Source organism: Pongo pygmaeus, chromosome 1, assembly GCF_028885625.2.
Source record: "Pongo pygmaeus isolate AG05252 chromosome 1, NHGRI_mPonPyg2-v2.0_pri, whole genome shotgun sequence".
Lineage (NCBI taxonomy): Eukaryota > Metazoa > Chordata > Mammalia > Primates > Hominidae > Pongo > Pongo pygmaeus.
The window spans coordinates 47,705,023-47,726,756 of record NC_072373.2 but is presented as its reverse complement, the minus strand read 5'-3'; the positions used below and the strand labels follow the sequence as shown (position 1 = coordinate 47,726,756).

Genomic DNA, 21,734 nt, shown 5'->3' with positions numbered 1-21,734 from the left:
ATGCGAGCTTAGAAAACAATGCATGTGATCGAAAAGAAACATATGAATAGCAAACAAAGATAGAATAGGAGGAAATTAATATAAATGGTAGGGGAGGCTAGTTTTGAGGCTAAGGGTAAACTTTCTGACTGAAACTTGTTAAGCCCAAAAATGAACAGCCAGGCCAGGCATGGTGGCTCACGCCTATAATCCCAGCACTTTGGGAGGCCGAGGCGGGCAGATCACTTGAAGTCAGGGGTTCGAGACCAGCCTGGCCAACATGGTGAAACCCTGTCTCTACTTAAAAAAAAAAAAAAAGTAGCTGGGTGTCATGGCGGGTGCCTGTAATCCCAGCTTCTTGAGAGGCTGAAGCAGGAGAATTGCTTGAAACTGGGAGGCGGAGGTTGCAGCGAGCTGTAATTGTGCCACTGCATTCCAGCCTGGGCGACAGAGCAAGACTCCATCTCAAAAAAAAAAAAAAAAAGAACAGCCAAATGAATGTTTGTAGAGCTCAAGCTACAAAGATATAGAGGTTGTAGTAAGTTCATTTAGTGCATGAAGTAGCGTTTTTGGATACAGATGTTTACAGATAAAGATGTTTAACAGCAGTATCTCCCTAATACCACAGACCTGATATTCCAAGCAATTGGCAGAGAAATGAATCCATTCAGCACAAATTTGGCCCTTCTACATGGCCACAGCACCTTAAATTTGGTTCACTTAACAGAAGAACAGTATGTTCTGTTTAGAAGCAGGACCCGATCCTAGGATAGGATGAACTGCATAAACGGAGGCTCAATGAGAAATGATAAAAGTCTAAGAGGTTCTAGAAAAGAGAAATCTTTTTCTGGGCCTCATTACCAGTTATAGACATTTTTAGAAAAGGAGGGGGAGAACAGATGCAGAACACGTCTAAAAATGAACAAAGATATGTTAATTTTAAGAATGGAGGTTGTTTACAGGGAGAGGAAATTGGTTTGTATAATTAGATTGATCCAAAAATTACCTTGCCTTTATAATATACCTTTCTGTTAAGGAGATACAACGTTTTCTCTTGCCAGATAAAGACAGAGTCTCTTCCTTTTGTAAAAGAACATCACCAAATTACAAGGAAGTTTAAGTCACACTTTGAGTTGCTGACAAACCCAGGACAAACCCCCAGGTTTTCTCCTTTTGGCTAGCCTATATACTGGTGCAGAGCCATTCTTGCATCAATGTGAAACATTTATTTTTTGCCTGGGCTTCTGTTTTAACTGTTGACCTTCATCTCTCCTGTCCTGTAGCTGGGATGAAAGCAGCTCCATCAGTAGTGGACTCAGCGATGCCTCAGACAATCTCAGTTCAGAAGAATTCAATGCCAGCTCCTCACTCAACTCCCTCCCAAGTACTCCCACTGCTTCTCGCAGGAACTCAACAATAGTGGTACGTGAGTTTGCAAACACCCAAGCTTCCATCTCAAGATGAACCACAGGGCAAATGGCATTGTCTGTGTATGGGGTTGCATGTACACACCCACTCCATGGGATTGGTTCTCATAGGCTTTTGGCCAGGTCATTTTAGAGTTGCCCCCACCCCCTCCCAAAAAAAGCTAAGGCTACTCACCCAAGACATTAGATGTTGTCATATTGTCTATACTTAGTGCCTACACCAATCTAGAGTGATACATGTAAGAGCTATTCCAACTGGAGAAAAAGAAACCCCGAGATATATGTCATCTGCTGTTGGAAACCCTAGGGGTATAGGTAGAAACCCTCAGTTTGACTTAATACTCTGAGATGAGCAGCGCCAGGAACTAACTAAAATCAATCCCGTCAGCTATCCAGTCCCCCATCTGCATAGAAATATCTCACTCTGCCTTGTTCTCTTTTCTTTAGCTACGCACAGACTCAGAGAAGCGCTCACTGGCAGAAAGTGGGCTGAGCTGGTTTAGTGAATCAGAGGAGAAAGCCCCTAAAAAACTGGAGTACGACAGTGGTAGCCTGAAGATGGAACCTGGGACTTCTAAGTGGCGGAGGGAGCGGCCTGAGAGCTGTGATGATTCATCCAAGGGTGGAGAACTGAAAAAGCCCATCAGCCTGGGCCACCCTGGTTCCCTGAAGAAGGGCAAGACCCCACCTGTGGCTGTAACTTCCCCCATCACTCACACAGCCCAGAGTGCCCTCAAAGTCGCAGGTGAGCCTGGAATAAAGGAAGGTACAAGGGCAAAGACCTAGTTCTTTGGTTGCTCCTCTTCTTAGTGGTCATTAACCCATAGGATGATAGCAAACATTTGCATAGTGCTTTAACAGAAATTATCTTATCTGGTCTAAGGACAGTCCCATGAGTTAGGAAAGATGGGTGTTATTATTTCCATTTTACAAATGTGGAGGAAATAGAAACTCAAAGAGATTAAGTGGCTGGGCCAAAATTCCAGTTAATATGAGGTACAGGAGGAAGTATATTATGTTTAGAGACTAGTTTGACCTCCTTCCAAACACTTCCAATGCTTGCTTTCTTCTTTCTCCCAAGTTAGTCATTCAAGGCACTTATTTTCATAGGATATGGCTTGACATCTCAGGAAGATCCTAAGAAAACAATAAATAAAATGGCTACAGCAAGAGAATTATAGTGCCCCCAAAGTTGGCTCCTTGGGTAACTTTTAGCCTTAATCAACATTTTCCTGTAGTCTCTAATTACTAAGAGATATTGTCATACTCTATTCCATTTGCTTCCCCACCTTTTTTTTCCCTTCCACAACTAGTTGTTAGACGGATATTCTTGATCAGCTTTGTGTTTGCCTCTGCCATTTTAATCAAAATGGACCATTCTACTCTGGGAGCAAAAAAAAAAAAATTCCTAGCCTCCCCACCCCTCCCAGCTAGAGTCTTTCAGACAAGAAACTTTTATCAGCTTATCTTGTACCTGTTTACCCATATTTAGGCCTCTAAAAGTCTACAATACATGGACAATGTTCCCTTCTCCCATGGAGGGAAAGAAAAGGATGGGTTTTTAAGATATTGGTCAGTTTCAGCTCTCATTTCCTGTCCTCTTGCAGGCAAACCTGAGGGCAAAGCTACAGACAAGGGTAAGCTTGCAGTGAAGAATACTGGGCTCCAACGCTCCTCCTCTGATGCTGGTCGGGACCGCCTGAGTGATGCTAAGAAGCCCCCCTCGGGCATTGCTCGCCCCTCCACTTCAGGATCCTTTGGCTACAAGAAGCCTCCTCCTGCCACAGGCACAGCCACTGTCATGCAAACCGGTGGTTCAGCCACTCTCAGCAAGATCCAGAAGTCCTCAGGCATCCCTGTCAAGCCAGTAAATGGGCGCAAGACTAGCTTAGATGTTTCCAACAGCGCAGAGCCAGGATTCTTGGCTCCTGGAGCCCGTTCTAACATCCAGTACCGCAGCCTGCCCCGGCCAGCCAAGTCAAGTTCTATGAGCGTGACCGGCGGGCGGGGTGGACCTCGCCCTGTGAGCAGCAGCATTGACCCCAGTCTCCTCAGCACCAAGCAGGGAGGCCTTACACCTTCCAGACTGAAGGAGCCTACCAAGGTAGCCAGTGGGCGGACCACTCCAGCCCCTGTCAATCAGACAGATCGGGAAAAGGAGAAGGCCAAAGCCAAGGCAGTGGCCTTGGACTCAGACAACATCTCCTTGAAGAGTATTGGCTCCCCAGAAAGTACTCCCAAGAACCAAGCAAGCCACCCCACAGCCACCAAGCTGGCAGAGCTGCCACCAACCCCTCTCAGGTACCCAATGTGGGCAGCCGCCTCCTTGTCTGTTTGCTTTGTCATTCTTTTGCATATCTCTGCCCTCCTTGGACTAGATGAGGCACGGCCTATCCACCATTGTCTCTAGGCCTTTGCATGGCTCTTTCCCACCTCTCCCCCATATGCCAAGGTTCTGAAAGAATCTGGTTTCTGAAAGTTCTGAAAGACTGAATCCCTCTTTCAAAACTTACCTCATTTGTACTATTCTCTGAAAAAACGCTTACCCTGTCTTCAGCACTTGTATGGGTGATTTTACTGTTTATTTACACATATATACCTATTTGCATAAATTCACTTGTATTTCCCATGTGCATATGCTGGCCCCTTATCTAAGCTGAATGTGCCCCAAGTTGGGTGTCAGATTTCCTTGCATTGTATTTCACAACAGCATTAGGATAAGCCTCTGTGCTTAGCAAATAGGCAGAAAACAAGACTGGATAGGATTTCTTTAAGGTCCTATCTGCCTCTCACTCTGTAATTCTATTATTCTAAATATTTCATTTGATCTTCTCTCAGGGCCACAGCGAAGAGCTTTGTCAAACCACCCTCACTAGCCAATCTTGACAAGGTCAACTCCAACAGTCTGGATCTACCATCATCCAGTGATACCACCCATGCTTCAAAGGTCCCAGATCTGCATGCTACAAGCTCAGCATCTGGGGGCCCTCTCCCTTCCTGCTTCACCCCCAGTCCAGCACCCATCCTCAATATTAACTCAGCCAGCTTCTCCCAGGGCCTGGAGCTAATGAGTGGTTTCAGTGTGCCAAAAGAGACCCGCATGTACCCTAAACTCTCAGGCCTGCACAGGAGCATGGAGTCCCTCCAGATGCCAATGAGCCTGCCCAGTGCCTTCCCCAGCAGTACTCCCGTCCCCACCCCACCTGCTCCCCCTGCTGCTCCCACAGAAGAAGAGACGGAAGAGCTGACTTGGAGTGGAAGCCCCAGAGCTGGGCAACTGGACAGGTAGGTAGAAAAGACAGCAGAACCTCGGCCTGTCTCCGTGTCTTGGCCTCATTTTGCCATTGGCAATACTATCCTGTATTTTATTGCCATTTTGTGACTTTTGACATTTTTTCACATGTATTAAGTAATTTAATTTGCTTCACAACAACTCCATGAGATAGGTAAGATGTGTTTTTGTTTTTAAATTATGATTCTTATATTAAAAATGAAGAAACTTGTGCACAAAAAAGTTAAATGACTCATCCAAGATCTCATAATTAGGTTAACCTGTCATCCAGAGCTTTTGCTTCCTAGTCCAAAATCTTTTTGTTTTGTTTTGTTTTGAGATGGAGTTTTGCTCTTGTTGCCCAGGCTGGAGTGCAGTGGTGCAGTCTTGGCTCACTGCAATCTCTGCCTCCCAGGTTCAAGCAATTCTCCTGTTTCAGCCTGCTAAGTAGCTGGGATTACAGGCACTTGCCACCATGCTCGGCTAATTTTTGTATTTTTAGTAGAGACTGGGTTTCACCATGTTGGCCAGGCTGGTCTTGAACTCCTGACCTCAAGTGATCTGCCTACCTCAGCTTCCCAAAGTGCTGGGATTACAGGCATGAGCCACCACGCCTGGCTGCCCAAAATCTTTTCTTTTATATCACATCCTAGTTTTCCCCTCCCTTCCGCCTATATGCCAAGGTTATCAAACTACCTATATGGTAGTTTTTACCTACCATAATACGATCTATTTTTTTTTTTTTTTGAGATGGGGTCTCACTATGTTGCCCAGACTGGACTCAAAACTCCTTGGCTTAAGCAATCCTCCTGCCTCAGCCTCCCGGGAGCTGCAACTACAGGCTCATGCCACTGTCCCTAGTGCCATAATATGATCTTTTAAATAGCTAACTATGCCTTAATTTCTTTTTTTTGTTTGTTTTTGTTTGTTTGTTTGTTTTTTGTTGTTGTTGTTGTTTTGAGACGGAGTCTTGCTCTGTCGCCCAGGCTGGAGTGCAGTGGTGCAATCTCGGCCCACTGCAAGCTCCGCCTCCTGGGTTCACCCCATTCTCCTGCCTCAGCCTCCCGAGTAGCTGGCCCTACAGGCGCCCGCCACTGCATCCGGCTAATTTTTTGTATTTTTAGTAGAGACGAGGTTTCACTGTGTTAGCCAGGATGGTCTCGATCTCCTGACCTCGTGATCCACCTGCCTCGGCCTGCCAAAGTGCTGGGATTACAGGCATGAGCTACCGTGCCCGGCCTAACCATGACTTAATTTCTAATCAGAGAAATAACATTTAATATTTCAGATAAATTTCCCAAGTTGTAAGCCAAGAAGCAGGCTATAGCTATCTCTTGGTTTCTAGAGCTAAAGGGGGTCATAGTTTGATGTCCTGTGTCTAGGGTCTGCATACCTCACACCAGTGGTCCTAAACTCTAGTTCCTAAGATGGACCCACATGCTTCTCTCTCTCTCTCTTTTTTTTTTTTTTTAATCTCCACAGTAATCAGCGGGATCGGAACACTCTTCCCAAGAAAGGGCTCAGGTAACCCTTTAATGTGTTTTTTCTTCCCTATAAATGGGACTGCTGGTATGTATGAAAAATCACATCTCAACCTGTCCAAGGCTCCAGTCATGAATTTAGTCACCCTTTTAGCTGAATCATTTGTATGTGGTCCCATACAAGTACCACCTAGTACCTTACCCAAGCTTAATATTATGTGAGTCAACTTTTACAGCAAGTGTTCTTTTTTTGGTGACAGGAGAGAAACAAGTTTGCACATGGGAATCATGCACTTACCTGTACTAGCCTATGCCATCCCAATCCTGGCTGAGCTTCATCTCTGTAATTTTCCTCCTTAAAAGTATGAGGGAGAACAGTCTGCTTCTTTGGTCACTCAGCTGGGCTAGGGGCAGGACCTATCTGGTCATCCACTGTTCTGACAGCACTGAGTTGTTCAGTTGGGTGGCAACTATTGCAACTTTTTTTTTTTTTTTTTTTTTTGAGACGGAGTCTCACTCTGTCACCCAGGCTGGAGTGCAGTGGCACAATCTCAGCTCACTGTCACTGCAACCTCCACCTCCCAGATTCAAGCGATTCTCCTGCCTCAGCCTCCCGAGTAGCTGGGGTTACAGGTGTGCACCACCAAGTTTGGCTAAATTTTGTATTTTTAGTAGAGATGGGGTTTCACCATGTTGGCCAGGCTGGTCTCGAACTCCTGACCTCAAGTGATCCACCCGCCTCAGCCTCCCAAAGTGCTGGGATTACAGGCATGAGCCACTGTGTCTGACTGACTCTTGCAACTTGAAAGCCCACATGTGGAATCATAAGTCTCTATCCTGAACTGAGGAGTTCTAACGCCTCCTCCATCACTTCTGCCCCCACCTCAGGAACCCTTACGGGAATACCTACTAGTCCTTCCACACCCTCTGGATGGTCTGGGATGGGAGGCTGAGTCGCCACCTCTTACTCCCTCCTTGGGCAGCCCTGACCACTCCCTCTTTTCCATGTCCTGCTTTCAGAATCTTCTGGCTCCAGCCTAGTTCAGACACCCTCCACACCAACTAAACCTCTGACCGCACTTGCTAGTCCCAGACTGAGTTCTTCTGCTGCCTCCTACAGGTACCAGCTTCAGTCCCAGGAGGAGACCAAGGAGAGGCGACATTCCCATACCATTGGTGGGCTGCCTGAATCTGATGACCAGTCAGAGCTGCCTTCTCCCCCTGCACTTCCCATGTCTTTGAGTGCAAAGGGCCAACTTACCAACATAGGTTAGTGTTTTCAATCACTCACTGTGGCATGGGGTGAAGCAGGGGTCACCCTGCAGGGTGAGGCAAGGCAGGTGGGCTTTGGGTTTCATCTCATATTTGACTCATGCTGTATTGGGTTGTTTCATGGTGCCTCAGTTTATCCACCCAAAGTAAGATTGAAGGTAGAGTACTTTGAGATCCTAAACTGAAAAGTTGCCCCTAGGCACAAGTTGTAGGGTCCTTCTAGCATCAGAGAGCCTGAATGGTGGCATGGAAAAGCTGAAACCCAAAGCCCAGAGATCAAACCGGTGCAAGAGCAGGCACATTGAACTGCCAGAAAGGAGCCACCACACCCAGTGCTACTAGGGCCAGCTAATGAGAGGGCAATACTGAAATGTCAGGCCGACAGGGAGGAAGGAGGGAAAGGTTGTTGATTGCCAAGGACGAGATCTGCCTCCAAACTCAGCCAAGTTCAGATTCCTCAACTGCTCTGGCTGAGCCCAGGCCATCCTAACCCTGAAGGCAGGGCTGACTAAGATGTGTCCTGGCCACACCCTTCCTAAAGCCAAGGGAGAAAGGAGAGCTAGGAAATAAGGAAGTGACTTGGAGACAGGGAGGAGAGGAAGCATCACGTGGAGGGTCTGGCCTAGCACAGAAGCACACCAGCCCCGGTTCTGTGAAGCAGTACACCATGATTGGCCTACTAGGAACCCATTCAGGAACAGTGCCTGGGATAGGCCTGTTATCTGCTTGCTGCATCTCTTTAAATCCATCTCTTCTTTCAGCTGAGTAAAAGAAATCAGTTAATAAAAGACAAGGACCTGTAACACACCCATGCAATGACTGTGGGGAATTTGAGGAAAGACTAGGAATTGGGATCACTTGGCCTAGGGAAAAGAACCATTCTTCAGACAGGATCATCTGCCCTCTGAAGGGCTACTAAATGGAGGATGGGGCCAGCTTGTTCTCTATCTCCATTGAGGACCACATAAGAATTGCATTTATGCTGTAGAATGAGGGGCTGGGCTAAGCAATACTTACCTTAGGAATTTGAAAAGGTCAACAGAGAGGTGTGCCATCTTCTTCTGCACAGGTCTTTATGGACAGATTAGACATCCACCTGCCTGTATGGAGGCAGAAGAATAGACAAGGGAGCTCCTTATGGGTATGAAACCCTGAAAGGCTGTAATCCCAGCAATGGGCAAAGGGGTAAGGCATCTGCAGGTTAACAGGATTCAGCTGAACCCAGCTTCAAAGCACATTCCACAAGCCTTACCTCACACTTTCACCTGCTCTGTCCATCTGACCTTCAAGCCGGGGCAATGCTAGGCAAAGAGGGCCATGTTTCTTGATGCTTTAGAGCCAACCCAGTCACTCAGAGTGACACTACTTTGTGGGGAGATTCTCACGCCCTTCCACAATGCCAAGGCAACTGGATCCCGTAGCCCAGCCCCCTTCTCTAGCTGGTGCTTTTTCATCATTCAGATCTGGGTCTTGGTTTGAATTTTCAGTCCTCCTGAGCTGGCAGTTGTGTTTTAGAGAACCACAGCATCTCATTTTCATCAGCACATCCGAGTGATGTGAAGGTCTCGGAAAAGCTGCCAGGCCCCCAGCCTAACCTTCAAAAGCAACAACTCTGAGGCAGGCAGGGTTAAGGGAAGGTCTTTATTCCAGACAGCAGGGTCCTCCTCCATTAGGGCTTGATCTCCCCAGGAGGGACCCCGCTCCTAACCACCAGCTGCTTGCACACTCCCACCACCGCACCTGCCCTTTCCTCTCCTGCCCTCTCCCCATTTGCCTCTCATGCTCCCGGTGCTCCATCCCCCAAGGGCCCGGAGAGCTGATGACCCTGCCTCTTTTCCTGCCCTCCTGCTCCCTCTCCTGTCCCCCTTCCCTCTGTCCTTCCAGTGAGTCCCACTGCGGCCACCACGCCAAGAATCACCCGCTCCAACAGCATCCCCACCCACGAGGCGGCCTTCGAGCTGTACAGCGGCTCCCAAATGGGGAGCACCCTGTCCCTGGCCGAGAGACCCAAGGGAATGATTCGGTCAGGATCCTTCCGAGACCCCACGGACGATGGTGAGACTTCATGCCAGCGCGGTTCACGCTCATTCCAGCTCTGCTGGGTCCCCTCACCCACCACCTCCACTCCCACCACTCCCACCACCACACACACATATGATTCACAGAACATCAAGTTGGGCCATTTCAGTTTTTTCTCCCCATCCCTTTGAAGGGTCTGGGGGCCCAGAAACCTTGGGTGGCACATCTAGCACTGGGGCATTGGGATGGAGCATCCATCACTGGGGCTGGGGGAGGGAAATTGAGCATGGAAGGGTTAAATGGCACCCCTCAGGATGCTCTGAAAACCACAGCTTCTCTCCTCCTCATTCTAGCCATAGTCTTTCCTCCCCACAGTCTCTCAAATATGTGAAAAGAAAACAGGACATAATAGTAGCTCTTAATAAATCCTTACAAATAATTAGGCATCTCATTTCTCTTTCAAAAATGTTCCAAAGATGAGCATCAGGGAGGGCCATCTGATTGTTGGTGGTGATCTGGGTGTTAGTATTGATCAGAGCTAGAAGACCAGGCTTATGGCAGGTTAGCTCTCCCATTATTATTTTCAAGATGGTCATTCCAGGAGGCATCTGCTGCAGACATGCTTTAGTTCTCACCATAGGTTCTACTGAATAATCAGAATGAGTATTCCTCACTTAAATATTGTTTTCATCTGAATGATCCCCAAGATCTTAAGCACATCCCCCAGTGCTGAGAGGAGGAGGCGCGGGCAGAATTGCAGTATTTGTTCTGAGCAACTCTGATGAGAAACTCCCCTCTCCTGTGGCTAAAGTGTTTTCCTGACTGGGAAGATAAGATGATGACTATCCATGAAAGTCTCCTTTCCCTTCTCTGAAACCCCGTGCCCCTCAGAGCAGGCTGAGCAAGGGACTGCCATACCCAGGCTGCCAGAGAATGTAGGCTGAAAGAGGAGGCTAGCTCGACTCAAGACCTTGGTTTGGGCTGTTTTGATACCAGTTGGGTTCCCTACTCTGTTCTTTCTGTTTGCTCCAGATGCCCTCCAGAATCACAATCCAAACTCCTGCCTTAGGGGGGTCTTCCAAAAACCCCCTGTCCGTGGAACCCACTGTTAACTCTTTGTGTTCTCCTTCTCTTTCAGTTCATGGCTCAGTGCTGTCCTTGGCCTCCAGTGCCTCCTCCACCTACTCCTCAGTAAGAGCATTAACTTCTCTTCCCCTCTCATCCCCTCTCCTCTACCATCCCATGCTCCCTAGAACCTCCTTGGAGTTGGGTAACTGGGCGGGGGATGGGGGCACTGCTGGCTTTTCACTGTACCCATTGGGATGGGAGTGGGGGAGGCACCTAGAGCTTGAAGCACTCACTTGGGTGCCTCAGGTCCTCAGTGGTCTTTCTGGCCCCACCACCAGCTCCTGAGCAACTCTGGTGATTTTTGTTCCCCTCCTTTGAAAAATGGAGAATCCCCATGTTAGCAAGCCCTTTCTGTGCCATAGTAGATGGGAAGCATTTATGGGAAGGTGAGATTAATAGATTTCTAGGACCCGGACTCCAGAACCCTAGAAGTGACCAAGTGTTTATTGTGGGGCACCAGCCACAGCATTTGGCTATTAGGCATTTCTTGATTCTTAGATTTGTTTTGCCCCTAATTCTTTACTCCAAGTTGCTGGCAATAACCGTTAGTTCTCAAACCAACCAAAGTCTCATTTCCTAGCCTTTTTGGCAATGACAAAGTTTGCTGGAGATGAGCTCCAAAGAAATCTTTTATTGAAACCCTAGTATAGATCTGAGCCATGTCCTGTGAGGAGCCAGGGCCAGGAAACAAGAGTTTCAGCCTCTCTGCACCTCTGAGTCATGCTTCTTCACATTTCCTACCCTGCCACTGGGACCTGACTTCTTCACCTCCATAGTAACTACTTCCTTTCTCTCTCTTTCTCTCCTTCTGTGCTCCCTTCTTCAGGCTGAGGAGAGGATGCAATCTGAGGTAGGGTGGAAAGCCTTTGTCTCTGCTTGTTAACATCACTGCACCTCATTTTCCTTCCAAATCTTATACAGCTTCTGCAGCCAGTAGTTTGTATTTCTCTTCCTTTTACAGCAAATCCGGAAGCTTCGTAGGGAACTGGAATCATCCCAGGAAAAAGTGGCCACCTTGACGTCTCAGCTTTCTGCCAATGTGAGTGCCACGAAGTACGGAAAGATCAAGGCAGTTATTTTGACTATAGTTAGACAAGTTCAGCCAAGGGAGGAAAATTACCTGGTAAGGTATCCCCTGGACTGAGACTTCAAGGGCAGGGGTCTTCTTCACAGCTCTACAATAGAAGACTAGGGGATTGTTCTTCCCCTTCTCTGAGCCTCAACTTTTATGAAGAACCACTTTGCTTCTACTCTAATTAATAGGTATGGATGAGTTCATGTCTGATGGGCTGAGCTCCCTAGAGAAAGAGAAGAAGATTGATTATCAGTGGTTCTGCATGGAGGCAGAAACAACCTTGCCATTGGCCACGGACAAAAGCAGTTATGGATTATAATTATAGGGCTCTTAGAGCCTTTCCACTGCCCTGGGGGGTGTTCATGTCTTTGTTCATGCCACATAACTGCGCAGGCACATAATTGGTCATTAGAATTCTGTCTGGTGACCACGACACTACTGAGAAACCTAACTCCCATTCTTGTCTGACTCCTTCATTCCCAACTGCCTTTTCTGAGTAGTCTCCTTGGGCAGATGGTAGAAACAATCTGAGATTCAGGTTGAGAGCTAGAATTCTTTGTTTCTACCCTCAGTACCTCTATTTAGAATGAGTCTATTTCTTTAAGCCTTAGTTTTTCTACCCTGTGACATGGGGAGAAATGAAGCCACCTCCTCTAACCAGGCTGTGGTACTTTCTCCCCTGTGACTGAGTTGCAAACAGAGAACATAAGAGCCATTTTCCCCCAAAGCTGTAAACAACAGCTGAGCCGGATCTGCAGGAGCTTTCCAAGTGTTTGCACAAAAGTAACCATGTCTGCAATTTCCGCAGTAGTTTCTGGTTTTCTCTCTGCCCTTCCTCTCTGGGGAACCCAGCTGTCAGGCCTGGGGTCTATCCCTCGGAATTAGGTAGAAGAATCTCCACCAAGATTCTGAATGTTTCCAACACATTTCAGCAGCAGTTCCCTCACCACACTAGTTATTCTCTCGATTCTCTTTTCCCAAACCCTCAATTCATAAGTTGTACCAGTTTGTTTGAAGCTCATGTTAAGCACTTTTTCCCACTCTTGGGGGACCCATAAGAATTGTAACATAAACAAGAACCATCTTTTCTCTCCCTTGTGCCACACCCACCAAAGCAAATGGCCTGGGTCACGTCCTGCACACCCCAGGAAATTCATGTCTGGGAGATGCTGGGGGGGAGAGGCGCCAGGGAGGCAGAGAACGTTATTATGTCTGATTCATTTACACTGCAATCTGTCAGCCACCATGCTGTCAAGGCTGGGCTGAAGCCAAGAAATTGAATTTAGAGGGTGATTTTTCTTAGAACAGGAAGTTCCATTTGGCTAAGAGAGAACAAACTAAACACCCAGACACGGTGGGTTCTGCAATCTTGAAGGCAGATTTTTGCCAAGGGTCAGAACCCTGCCCTCAAGCAGGAGATGGGGTGCTGGGACTCTAGGAAGGTTCCACAGCTCTCTTCAGGATTCCGTGACTCCAAACCAAACTTCTGTCATGTTCCATGGAACTTCCTAGCTACTAAAGCTGAGGTCACACCCTAGATAGAGGGGCCCAGACCACTTTACCCCTCTCAAATGCTAGCCTTTCTGCAGCACCATTGCTTAGCCCTGAGGTCTTACAGGTACCCTAGTCTGGGGTTGGGATTAGGGGAAGGGTCAATGTAGGGAGAGGAAGTGTAGGGGAGAGGGGGCAGGCAGCCCAGCCAGAGCAAAAGGGGTCCCCTGGATGGGGAAAGGCAGCACAGAAGAGCATACAGGGGTTCTCGAGGCCTCTCATGAGTAGTCTTCCAGGGACTACAAGGAGTCTACAAGCAGACATGCAGGGATGTCGAGAAGCAAACCAGAGAAGACCTGAGGTCAAGAAGACAGATGTTCCCTGCACAGTGGGTGAAAGGAAACTGCTCAGGTTGTGACATATTATAATCTCCTCAGAGCCCAGGCCTTGACAGATTTATAGTAAAAGTGCAAGAGGAGGCTCTAACTGGACTAAAGGGATTGCCTCCAGCCCTGGTCCTATGAAGTAGGCTCCAGACATGCAGGGCAGTGGATGAAAACTAGAGTTGACCCAACAGGGAGGGAGAATTGTAAGCCAGCAGGAGCCATGAGAGTGCCGTCGATTTCCTAGAGCTCTGCATGAAGGAGCTGCCCAGAGTATGCCCACTTCTTGCTAGGGTCACCAACTTGCTCAGATAGTCTCACGATGGCTGTTTCTCCATCCCCAAGTGCTCCCCTTTCTAGCCCCCGGCCTCATTCCCTTTACCTTGCCTATACATCTTGCAGCCAATTGGCCAGCTAGAGGTCAAACTATGCCAAACCAAGTGGCCTTAGCTCCTCCACTCAGCACCTTTCCGAACTAGCCTGCCTCTTATCCAAACAGCCCTTTGGTATTCTTCACTCCTCATGAAACAGACCTGACACCTAGTGGCCAAACAGTGGAATGCCTCTGCAGTTTCCTTCCAGCCTTGCAAACCTGGAGAATCCGGGAACAAGGAGCAGCTGCAAAGCAAGAAAGGGTGAAGCAGTGGAGTAGCAGAGGAGGAAGAGATGCACCAAATAGTTTCTGCCAGGAGATTATTTGGTCCCCTGGAGGCCGGCCCACTCCACAATGCAGGAGTTAAACCAAAATAATAGGAACGACCCCAGAGGCTATGGCCTGCCTAGCAAGTTGGCCACACCAAATATCACATAGAGCAGAGGGATATTCCTACCTCTGGTAGATGATGGGTTTTAGATCTCAAGTCTCCAAGAGCCTCCAAAAACCTGCCCTACCCCCAACCTGGCTTCATTATTCAAGAAGCTGGTTCCCACCAGAAAATTTCTTTGATTTCCCCTTTGTCTGCTCAGGGAAATCAATATTTTTTTAACCACCAAGAGGTTTGCTGGCATTGGTCAGCTGTGAGATACAGGAAATCAGTTAAAACTATTTCCCATTGTCAGTTATCGCCTTTCCCCCAGCCTTATGCAACTTAGCAATCTCTTTCTGTGTTTGTTTCAGGCTAATCTAGTGGCTGCTTTCGAGCAGAGCCTGGTGAATATGACATCCCGCCTGCGACACCTGGCAGAGACGGCCGAGGAGAAGGTGAGAGGCCTGGGAAGGGGAGGGAGGGGTGGGTGTGGCGAGGGGGTTCTCCTGGACAGAGGGGCCGAGGCTGACCTCCTCTTCTTGCTCATGAATGCCAGTTTCTCCCCACCTCACTGTCACCCTGGATTCTCAATCTGCCCCCAGTACAGTGTGAGCATATTCCTTATCCCAATTCCCTGCCCTTCTCTATCAAGTTTTGTAGAATTCCAATGCCTCGCCCATTGCCTGGCACATCATAAGGGCTCCTGCTAATCCCAACTAATGACGCTGTTTTCTTTCTTTCTTTTTTTTTTTTTTTGAGACGGAGTTTCGTTCTTGTCGCCCAGGCTGGAGTGCGCACTCACTTCAACCTCTGCCTCCCGGGTTCAAGCGATTCTCCTGCTTCAGCCCCCCAAGTAGCTGGGATTTACAGGTGCCCGCCACCACGCCCAGCTAATTTTTGTATTTTTAGCAGAGACCAGGTGGCCAGGCTGGTCTTGAACTCAGGTGATCCGCCCGCCTCGGCCTCCCAAAGTGCTGGGATTATAGGTGTGAGCCACTGTGCCCAGCCAACGCTATTTTCATTTCTCTCTTAGGACACAGAGCTGCTGGATTTGCGAGAAACTATAGACTTTCTGAAGAAAAAGAACTCTGAGGCCCAGGCAGTCATTCAGGGAGCCCTTAATGCCTCAGAAACCACACCCAAAGGTAGGACATCCAGCCACAGATTGAGAGGGAACAGGGATGGCAGGAAAGGAAGAGTATTACAGATTTTTATCTGGGCCCATAGTATTCCAGGTCCTATATCAAATCTCTAGAAGGTGAGGGCCTTTAGATACCCTTTAGTGTGATGTCTGGACTGGTCAGTGAGGAGTACCAGGGGCATGACCCCAGTTTCCTAGGGCATGAAGGCAAGTAGAGGAGACCTGTAAGCCCCGGGGGTCCTCTCCTTAACCTTTACGTCAGGGCCAAAGAGCCATCAAAGACCATCGTTAAAATAGCCCTTTACATTTTTATGCAAATGTGTTGTGTGTCCACATGCACACACACAAACACACACACAATCTTATTTGATCCTCACTTTAGTTCTCCAACGGAGATGCAATCTACTCTTCCAATGAAACAACCAAAGCTCACATAAGTTTACGGTACTGAAATGGCAAGTTAGCCTGGACGTTTAGTAACCAGTCAAGCTTTCCTACAGAAGTCAAGATGGATGGGAGTCTGATGCCACAAAAATCTGTGATCTCTAACTCCAATCAGGTCTTCAAGATACCTTGGCAGTCCTCTTACTTGTCCACAGTCAGTTTTCTTTTTTATTCCACTATCAGTGATTCCCAGCTTTCATTGCTTTTTTCAAGCTCCTCATTCCACCACTGACTTGCCTTACTCTGAACATAGCCTTGGCCCCCGACTTAGTTAAGAAAATGAACATTTTCAGAAGAGAACTCCATTGACTCTTCCCCACTCCATGCATTTATATTCATCCAATACTTATTTATTTGTCTCCATTTTGTTGGAAGGATCCATCCCTTCTGGCCAAGAGTGACCACTTATCTAATGTTTTGGGATGCCCTCTTTAGCAACCATACAAACCTCCTCCACCCCACACATGCCCTTTTCTACCTGTCTGATCTCTTATGCTCTATTCATTCCTTCTCTGCTTATAAACCTGCCAAAGGCTTTTGTATCTTAAAGGGGAAAGATGTATCAATCTATGTTCTAACTATAATCTTACTTCTTTCCTTCCTCCAGTCGATCCTACCTTTCCACCTCCCTTTCACACCTAACCCCACTATAATCACGCTTCTGTCACCATCATTCTACCAAAAACACTTTCACTAAAGTCACCAGTGACTCCCATTTTTCCAAAATCCAACTTACAATTTTTAGTACTTATTTTACCTTTTTTTTTTTTTTTTTTTTAGTCGGAGTCTCACTTTGTTGCCCAGGCTGGAGTGCAGTGGCGCGATCTCAGCTCACCACAACCTCCGCCTCTCGGGTTCAGGCGATTCTCCTGCCTCAGCCTCCCGAGTAGCTGGGACTACAGGCGCCTGCCACCATGCCTGGCTAATTTTTGTATTTTTAGTAGAGATGGGGTTTCACCATGTTAGCGAAGTGTTTTCAAGACTCATTCATGTTGTGTCATGTATCCGCACATCATTCCTTTTTGTGACTGAATAATATTCCATTGCGTGGATATACCAAAGTTTGTTTAGCCATTCATCAGTTGATAGGTAGGCATTGAGTTGTTTTCACTTTTTGCCTATTATGAATAATGCTGCCATGAACATTCATGTACAAGTTTGTGTGTGGACATATGTTTTTAGTTCTCTGGGGTATATACCTAGAAGTGGAATTGCTGGGTCATATGGTAACTCTGTGTTTGACTTTTTGAGGAATTGGCAAGCTGTTTTCCAGAGCAGCTGCACCATTTTACATTCCTGTCAGCAGCATATGAGGGTGCCGATATCGCCACATTCTTTGTTTTTGTTTTTTTGAGATAGTGTCTCACTCTGTTGGCCAGGCTGGAGTGCGATGGTGCATCTTGGCTCACTGCAACCTCTGCCTCCCAGGTTCAAGTAATTCTCCTGCCTCAGCCTCCTGAGAAGCTGGGATTACAGGTGCTCGCCACCATACCCAGCTAATTATTTTTTGTATTTTTAGTAGAGACAGGGTTTCACCATGTTGGCCAGACTGGTCTCAAACTCCTGACCTCCAGTGATCTGCCCACCTCGGCGTCCCAAAGTGCTGGGATTACAGGCGTGAGCCACAACACTCAGCCCTATAGCTCCACATTCTTGCTAACACTTACTGACCTCTTTTTTGTAATAGCTAGCTTAGTGGGTGTGAGGTGGTATCTCACTGTGGTTTTGATTTTCATTTTCTTTATGGCTAAGAATACCGAGCATCTTTTCATGTGCTTATTTGCTATTTGTATGTCTTCATGGAGAAATGTCTATTCAAATCCTTGGCCCATTTTTAAAATCAGGTTATTTGTCTTTTGTTGTTGAGCTTTAAGAGTTTTTTAATAATTCTGAATATTAGACCCTTATCAGATATATGATTTGAAAAATAGTTTCTCTCATTGTATGAGTTGCTGTTTTGCTTCCTTGAAAATATTCTTGAAGAACAAAAGTTTTCCATTTTCATGAGGTATAATTTATCTATTTTTTTCCTTTGGCTGCTTGTGCTTTATGTGCTGTATCTAAGAAATTATTGCCTAATCCAGGGTCATGAAGACTTATTCCTAGGATTCCTTCTAAAATTTTTTTTAGTTTTAGGTCTTTGTTCCATTTTTAGTAAATTTTTGTACATGCTATGAGGTAGGCAGTCCAACTTCATTCTTTTACACGAGGATATCTAGTTGTTCCAGCATCATTTGCTGAAAAGACTATTTTTTCCCCCATTGAATTGTCTTGGCACTCTAGGAAATCAATTGACCATACATACATGGGTTTCTTTCTAGACTTTCAGTTCTATTCCATTCTTCTATATGTCTATCCTTGGCCAGTACCACATTGTTTTGATTACTGTAGCTTTGTAGTAAGTTTGGAAATTGGGAAGTGTGAGTCCTCCAACTTTGTTCTTTTTCAAGGTTGTTTTGGCTACTCTGTGTCCTTTGCATTTCCATGTGAATTTTGGGATTCATTTGTTAATCTCAGATTGAATTTTGCTAGGGATTGCATTGAATCTGTATGTGAATTTAGAGAGTATTGCCTCTTAACAATGGTAAGTCTTCCAATCCATGAAAAGGCATGCCTTTATCCATATATTCTTTCATTTCTTTCAGTGATATTTTGCAGTTTTTCAGCATATGAACCTTGCACTTATTTTGTTAAACTTAGTTTTTATGCTGTTCTAAACTGAATTGTTTTCTTAATTTCTCTTTTGAGTTATAGATTACTAGTGTATAAAAATACAATTGATTTTTTGCACATGATCTTATATCCTGCAGACTTGCTGGGCTCCCTTATCAGCTCAATTGGTTTTACAATCTCTTCTTAATCTGTATTTCTATCCATATCAGTCTCCTGAGTTCCATACCTTTACTTCCAACCATGTTTGGATGTTTCCACTTAGTTGACCTCATAGAGATATCTCTAACTTAATATGTCCAAAATTAAAGTCATCCCCTTCACCCCTTACAAACACACAAGCCAACCTTTCCCTTCTGCAGTTTGCCCATCTCAGGTATTATCATTTGCCTGGTTGCCCAAGCCTCTTCTACGAGAATCATCTTTGATTCCTCACTGTTTCACCCTGTATAGTCAGTTAGTTCTAACTCCTACGTAGATCTCAATTCTATCCCTCTTCTGTGTTGTCACTACCCTGGCTCAGGTTTTTATCGTTCTTCTCCTGGAATATTTCAATAATTTCCTTACTGGTCTTGCTGTGCTCGTTCTTCCAGTGCTTTCCTTGCCCCCAGAGTAATCCAGTTATGTCAGTTAAGATCAGAAATTACTCCAGGCCAGGCACAGCGGCCCACACTATAATCCCAGAACTTCAGAAGGCCAAGAAAGGAGGTTCACTTTAGGCCAGGAGTTCAAGACCAGCCTGGGCAACATAGTGAGACCTCATTCTTAAAATATTAGCCTGTAGTCCTAGCTACTCCAGAGGCTGAGTCTGGAGGACTGCTTAAGCCCAGGAGGTAGAAGCTGCAGTGAGCCACAGTGGTTGCACTGACTCCAGCCTGGGTGAGAGAGAGACCCTGTGTCAAAAAAAAAAAAAAAAAAAAAAAGAAATCATTCCAATTTGAATATGGACTAGATACTACATGAAAAGAATTACTGTTCATTTTCTCTCTTTTTTTTTTTTTGAGACGGAGTCTCACTCTGTTACCCAGACTGGAGTGCAGTGGTACAATCGTGGCTCACTGTAACCTCTACCTCCCAGGTTCAAGTGATTCTCCTGCCTCAGCCTCCCGAGTAGCTGGGACTACAGGTGTGTGCCACCACGCCTGGCTAATTTTTGTATTTTTAGTAGAGACGGGGTCTCACCATGTTGGCCAGGCTGTCTCGAACTCCTGGCCTCAGGTGATCCACCCACCTAGGCCTCCCAAAGTGTTGGGATTATAGGCATGAGCCACTGTGTCCGGCCACTGTTCATTTTCTTAGGTGTGATAATAGTACTGTGGGTGAATGTTCTTATTCTTAGAAAGTACATCCATCTCCAGAAAAAAAAAAAGAAAGAAAGAAAGAATATTCTGAAGTCTTTAGTGTCAAAAGATGTGTTCTCTGTAACTTATTTTCAAATTGTTCAAGAAACTGTGTGTGTGTGTGTGTGTGTGTGTGTGTGTGTAGAGAGAGAGACAGAAAGCAAATAAAACAAAATATTAATAATTGTTGAATTAGGTGGAGGGCATATGGGTTTTTCTGTGTGTAATCTGCTCTTCAAACATATATTTGCTGAATGAAAGAATTGTGCTTTTTGCTATGAGTTTTCATGTTATCCTCAGTTCATGTTGATCCAGGCTCAACTTGGTAAGGAGGATTTCTAGGAACATTCAAAGAATCAATGCTTAGGCAATAATACCTATCTTTATTTTATTTTATTTTATTTATCAATAGATAATAAATATACATGGTACAAAATTCAAAATGCACAAAGAGGTTTCTTAACTTTTTGAAGATTGCTTGATTCTGCAATGTATCATTTGCTCTTAAAAGTACTATATAGGGTCAGGTGCGGTGGCTCACGCCTATAATCCCAGCACTTTGGGAGGCCATGGCGGGTGGATCACCTGAGGTCAGGAGCTCAAGACCAGCCTGGTCAACATGGTGAAACCCTGTCTCTACTAAAAATACAAAAATTAGCTGGTCATGGTGGCACATGCCTGTAATCCCAGCTACTCGGGAGGCTGAGACAGAAGAATTGCTTGAACCTGGGAGGCAGAGGTTGCAGTGAGGCGAGATCGCCCCATTACACTCCAGCCTGGGCAACAAGAGTGAAACTTTGTCTCAAAAAAAAAAAAGTACTATATAGTGTATTTTTTAAATGTAACTGATATATCCCAACTAATTGAAACCTCCAAATATCTGATAGACGGATGCACGTACTTTGCTACCCTTTATTTTTTATTTTTTATTTTTATTTTTATTTATTTATTTTTTTGAGAGAGGGTCTCACTCTGTTGCCCAGGCTGGAACACAGTGGTGCTATCTCAGCTCACTGCAGTCTCAATCCCTGGGACTCATGTGATTTTCCCACCTAAGCCTCCAGAGTATCTGTGATTAGAGGTGCGCACCACCATGCCCAGCTAACTTTTTGTATTTTTCGTAGAGACGGGGTTTGGCTATGTTGCCCAGGCTAGTCGCAAACTCCTGGACTCAAGCAATCCACCCACCTGGGCCTCCCAGAGTGCTGGAATTATAGGCATGGGCCACCACACCCAGCCCCTTTATTTTATTTTTAATTAACTAGTTTCAATTAAACTAATTTTTATCATAAAAACAATGCATGTTCTGAGGGGGAATGTAAACCAGGGGTTGGCAAATCATGGCCCATCAGCCAAATCTGGCTCACCACTCTGTTTGTAAATAAAGTTTTATTGGAAACACAGCCACACTCATTAATTTACATAATGTCTGTGGCTGCTTTCATGCTACAACAGCAGAACTGAGGAGTTGTGACCAAGACCCTATGGCCACAAAGCATAAAATATTTACTATCTGGCCCTTTACAGTAAATGTTTTCCAAACACTGAGATAAACTATATAGAAGGGTATATGGTGAAATATGAAATCCCTCTCCCTGAGTCACCCCTTCAAATCCCAGTCCCCAGAGGTAAGAACTGCTAATAGTTTTAATCTTTCCAGAAATAAATATCTATGTATATACAAACAAACATATATGGATACGTATATTCATTTTTACACAAATGAAGATTTTTTTTAACTTCAACTTGGCGTATCTTTTTTTTTTTTTTTTTTTTTTAGACAGGGTCTCGCACTCATTCTGTTGGCCTGGATGGAATGTAGTTATGCAATCTCAGTCCACTACAACCTCCACCTCCTGGGTTCAAG

General features: G+C 45.8%; 1 protein-coding gene and 1 long non-coding RNA gene across 22 annotated transcripts in view; one reads left to right on the top strand and one right to left on the bottom strand.

Moving 5' to 3' along the window:
• Positions 1-21,734, top strand: part of NAV1 (neuron navigator 1) — a 286,405-nt gene that overhangs the window by 238,847 nt on the left and 25,824 nt on the right. For 9 of the 20 annotated variants that reach the window (XM_063647264.1, XM_054461881.2, XM_063647306.1 and 6 more), the window contains 12 exons: positions 1,263-1,401; positions 1,854-2,151; positions 3,014-3,707; positions 4,245-4,691; positions 6,160-6,201; positions 7,279-7,427; positions 9,315-9,485; positions 10,588-10,640; positions 11,404-11,427; positions 11,539-11,616; positions 14,644-14,727; positions 15,306-15,417. In XM_063647264.1, the coding sequence (XP_063503334.1) occupies positions 1,263-1,401; positions 1,854-2,151; positions 3,014-3,707; positions 4,245-4,691; positions 6,160-6,201; positions 7,279-7,427; positions 9,315-9,485; positions 10,588-10,640; positions 11,404-11,427; positions 11,539-11,616; positions 14,644-14,727; positions 15,306-15,417 (2,291 nt within the window). The remainder of the gene's footprint in view (positions 1-1,262; positions 1,402-1,853; positions 2,152-3,013; positions 3,708-4,244; positions 4,692-6,159; positions 6,202-7,278; positions 7,428-9,314; positions 9,486-10,587; positions 10,641-11,403; positions 11,428-11,538; positions 11,617-14,643; positions 14,728-15,305; positions 15,418-21,734) is intronic. The other 11 variants (XM_054461909.2, XM_063647308.1, XM_063647277.1 and 8 more) reach the window with 6 other exon arrangements.
• LOC134737676 (uncharacterized) overlaps positions 8,448-21,734 on the bottom strand; it is a 34,223-nt gene continuing 20,936 nt past the window's right edge. The window contains exons 2-3 of one of the 2 annotated variants that reach the window (XR_010122787.1): positions 11,698-11,875; positions 8,448-8,530 (exon numbers count right to left, since the gene is read on the bottom strand). This is a non-coding gene — a long non-coding RNA (uncharacterized LOC134737676). Of the gene's footprint in view, positions 8,531-11,188; positions 11,876-21,734 lie in introns of those variants that run through there. The other variant, XR_010122786.1, reaches the window with a different exon arrangement.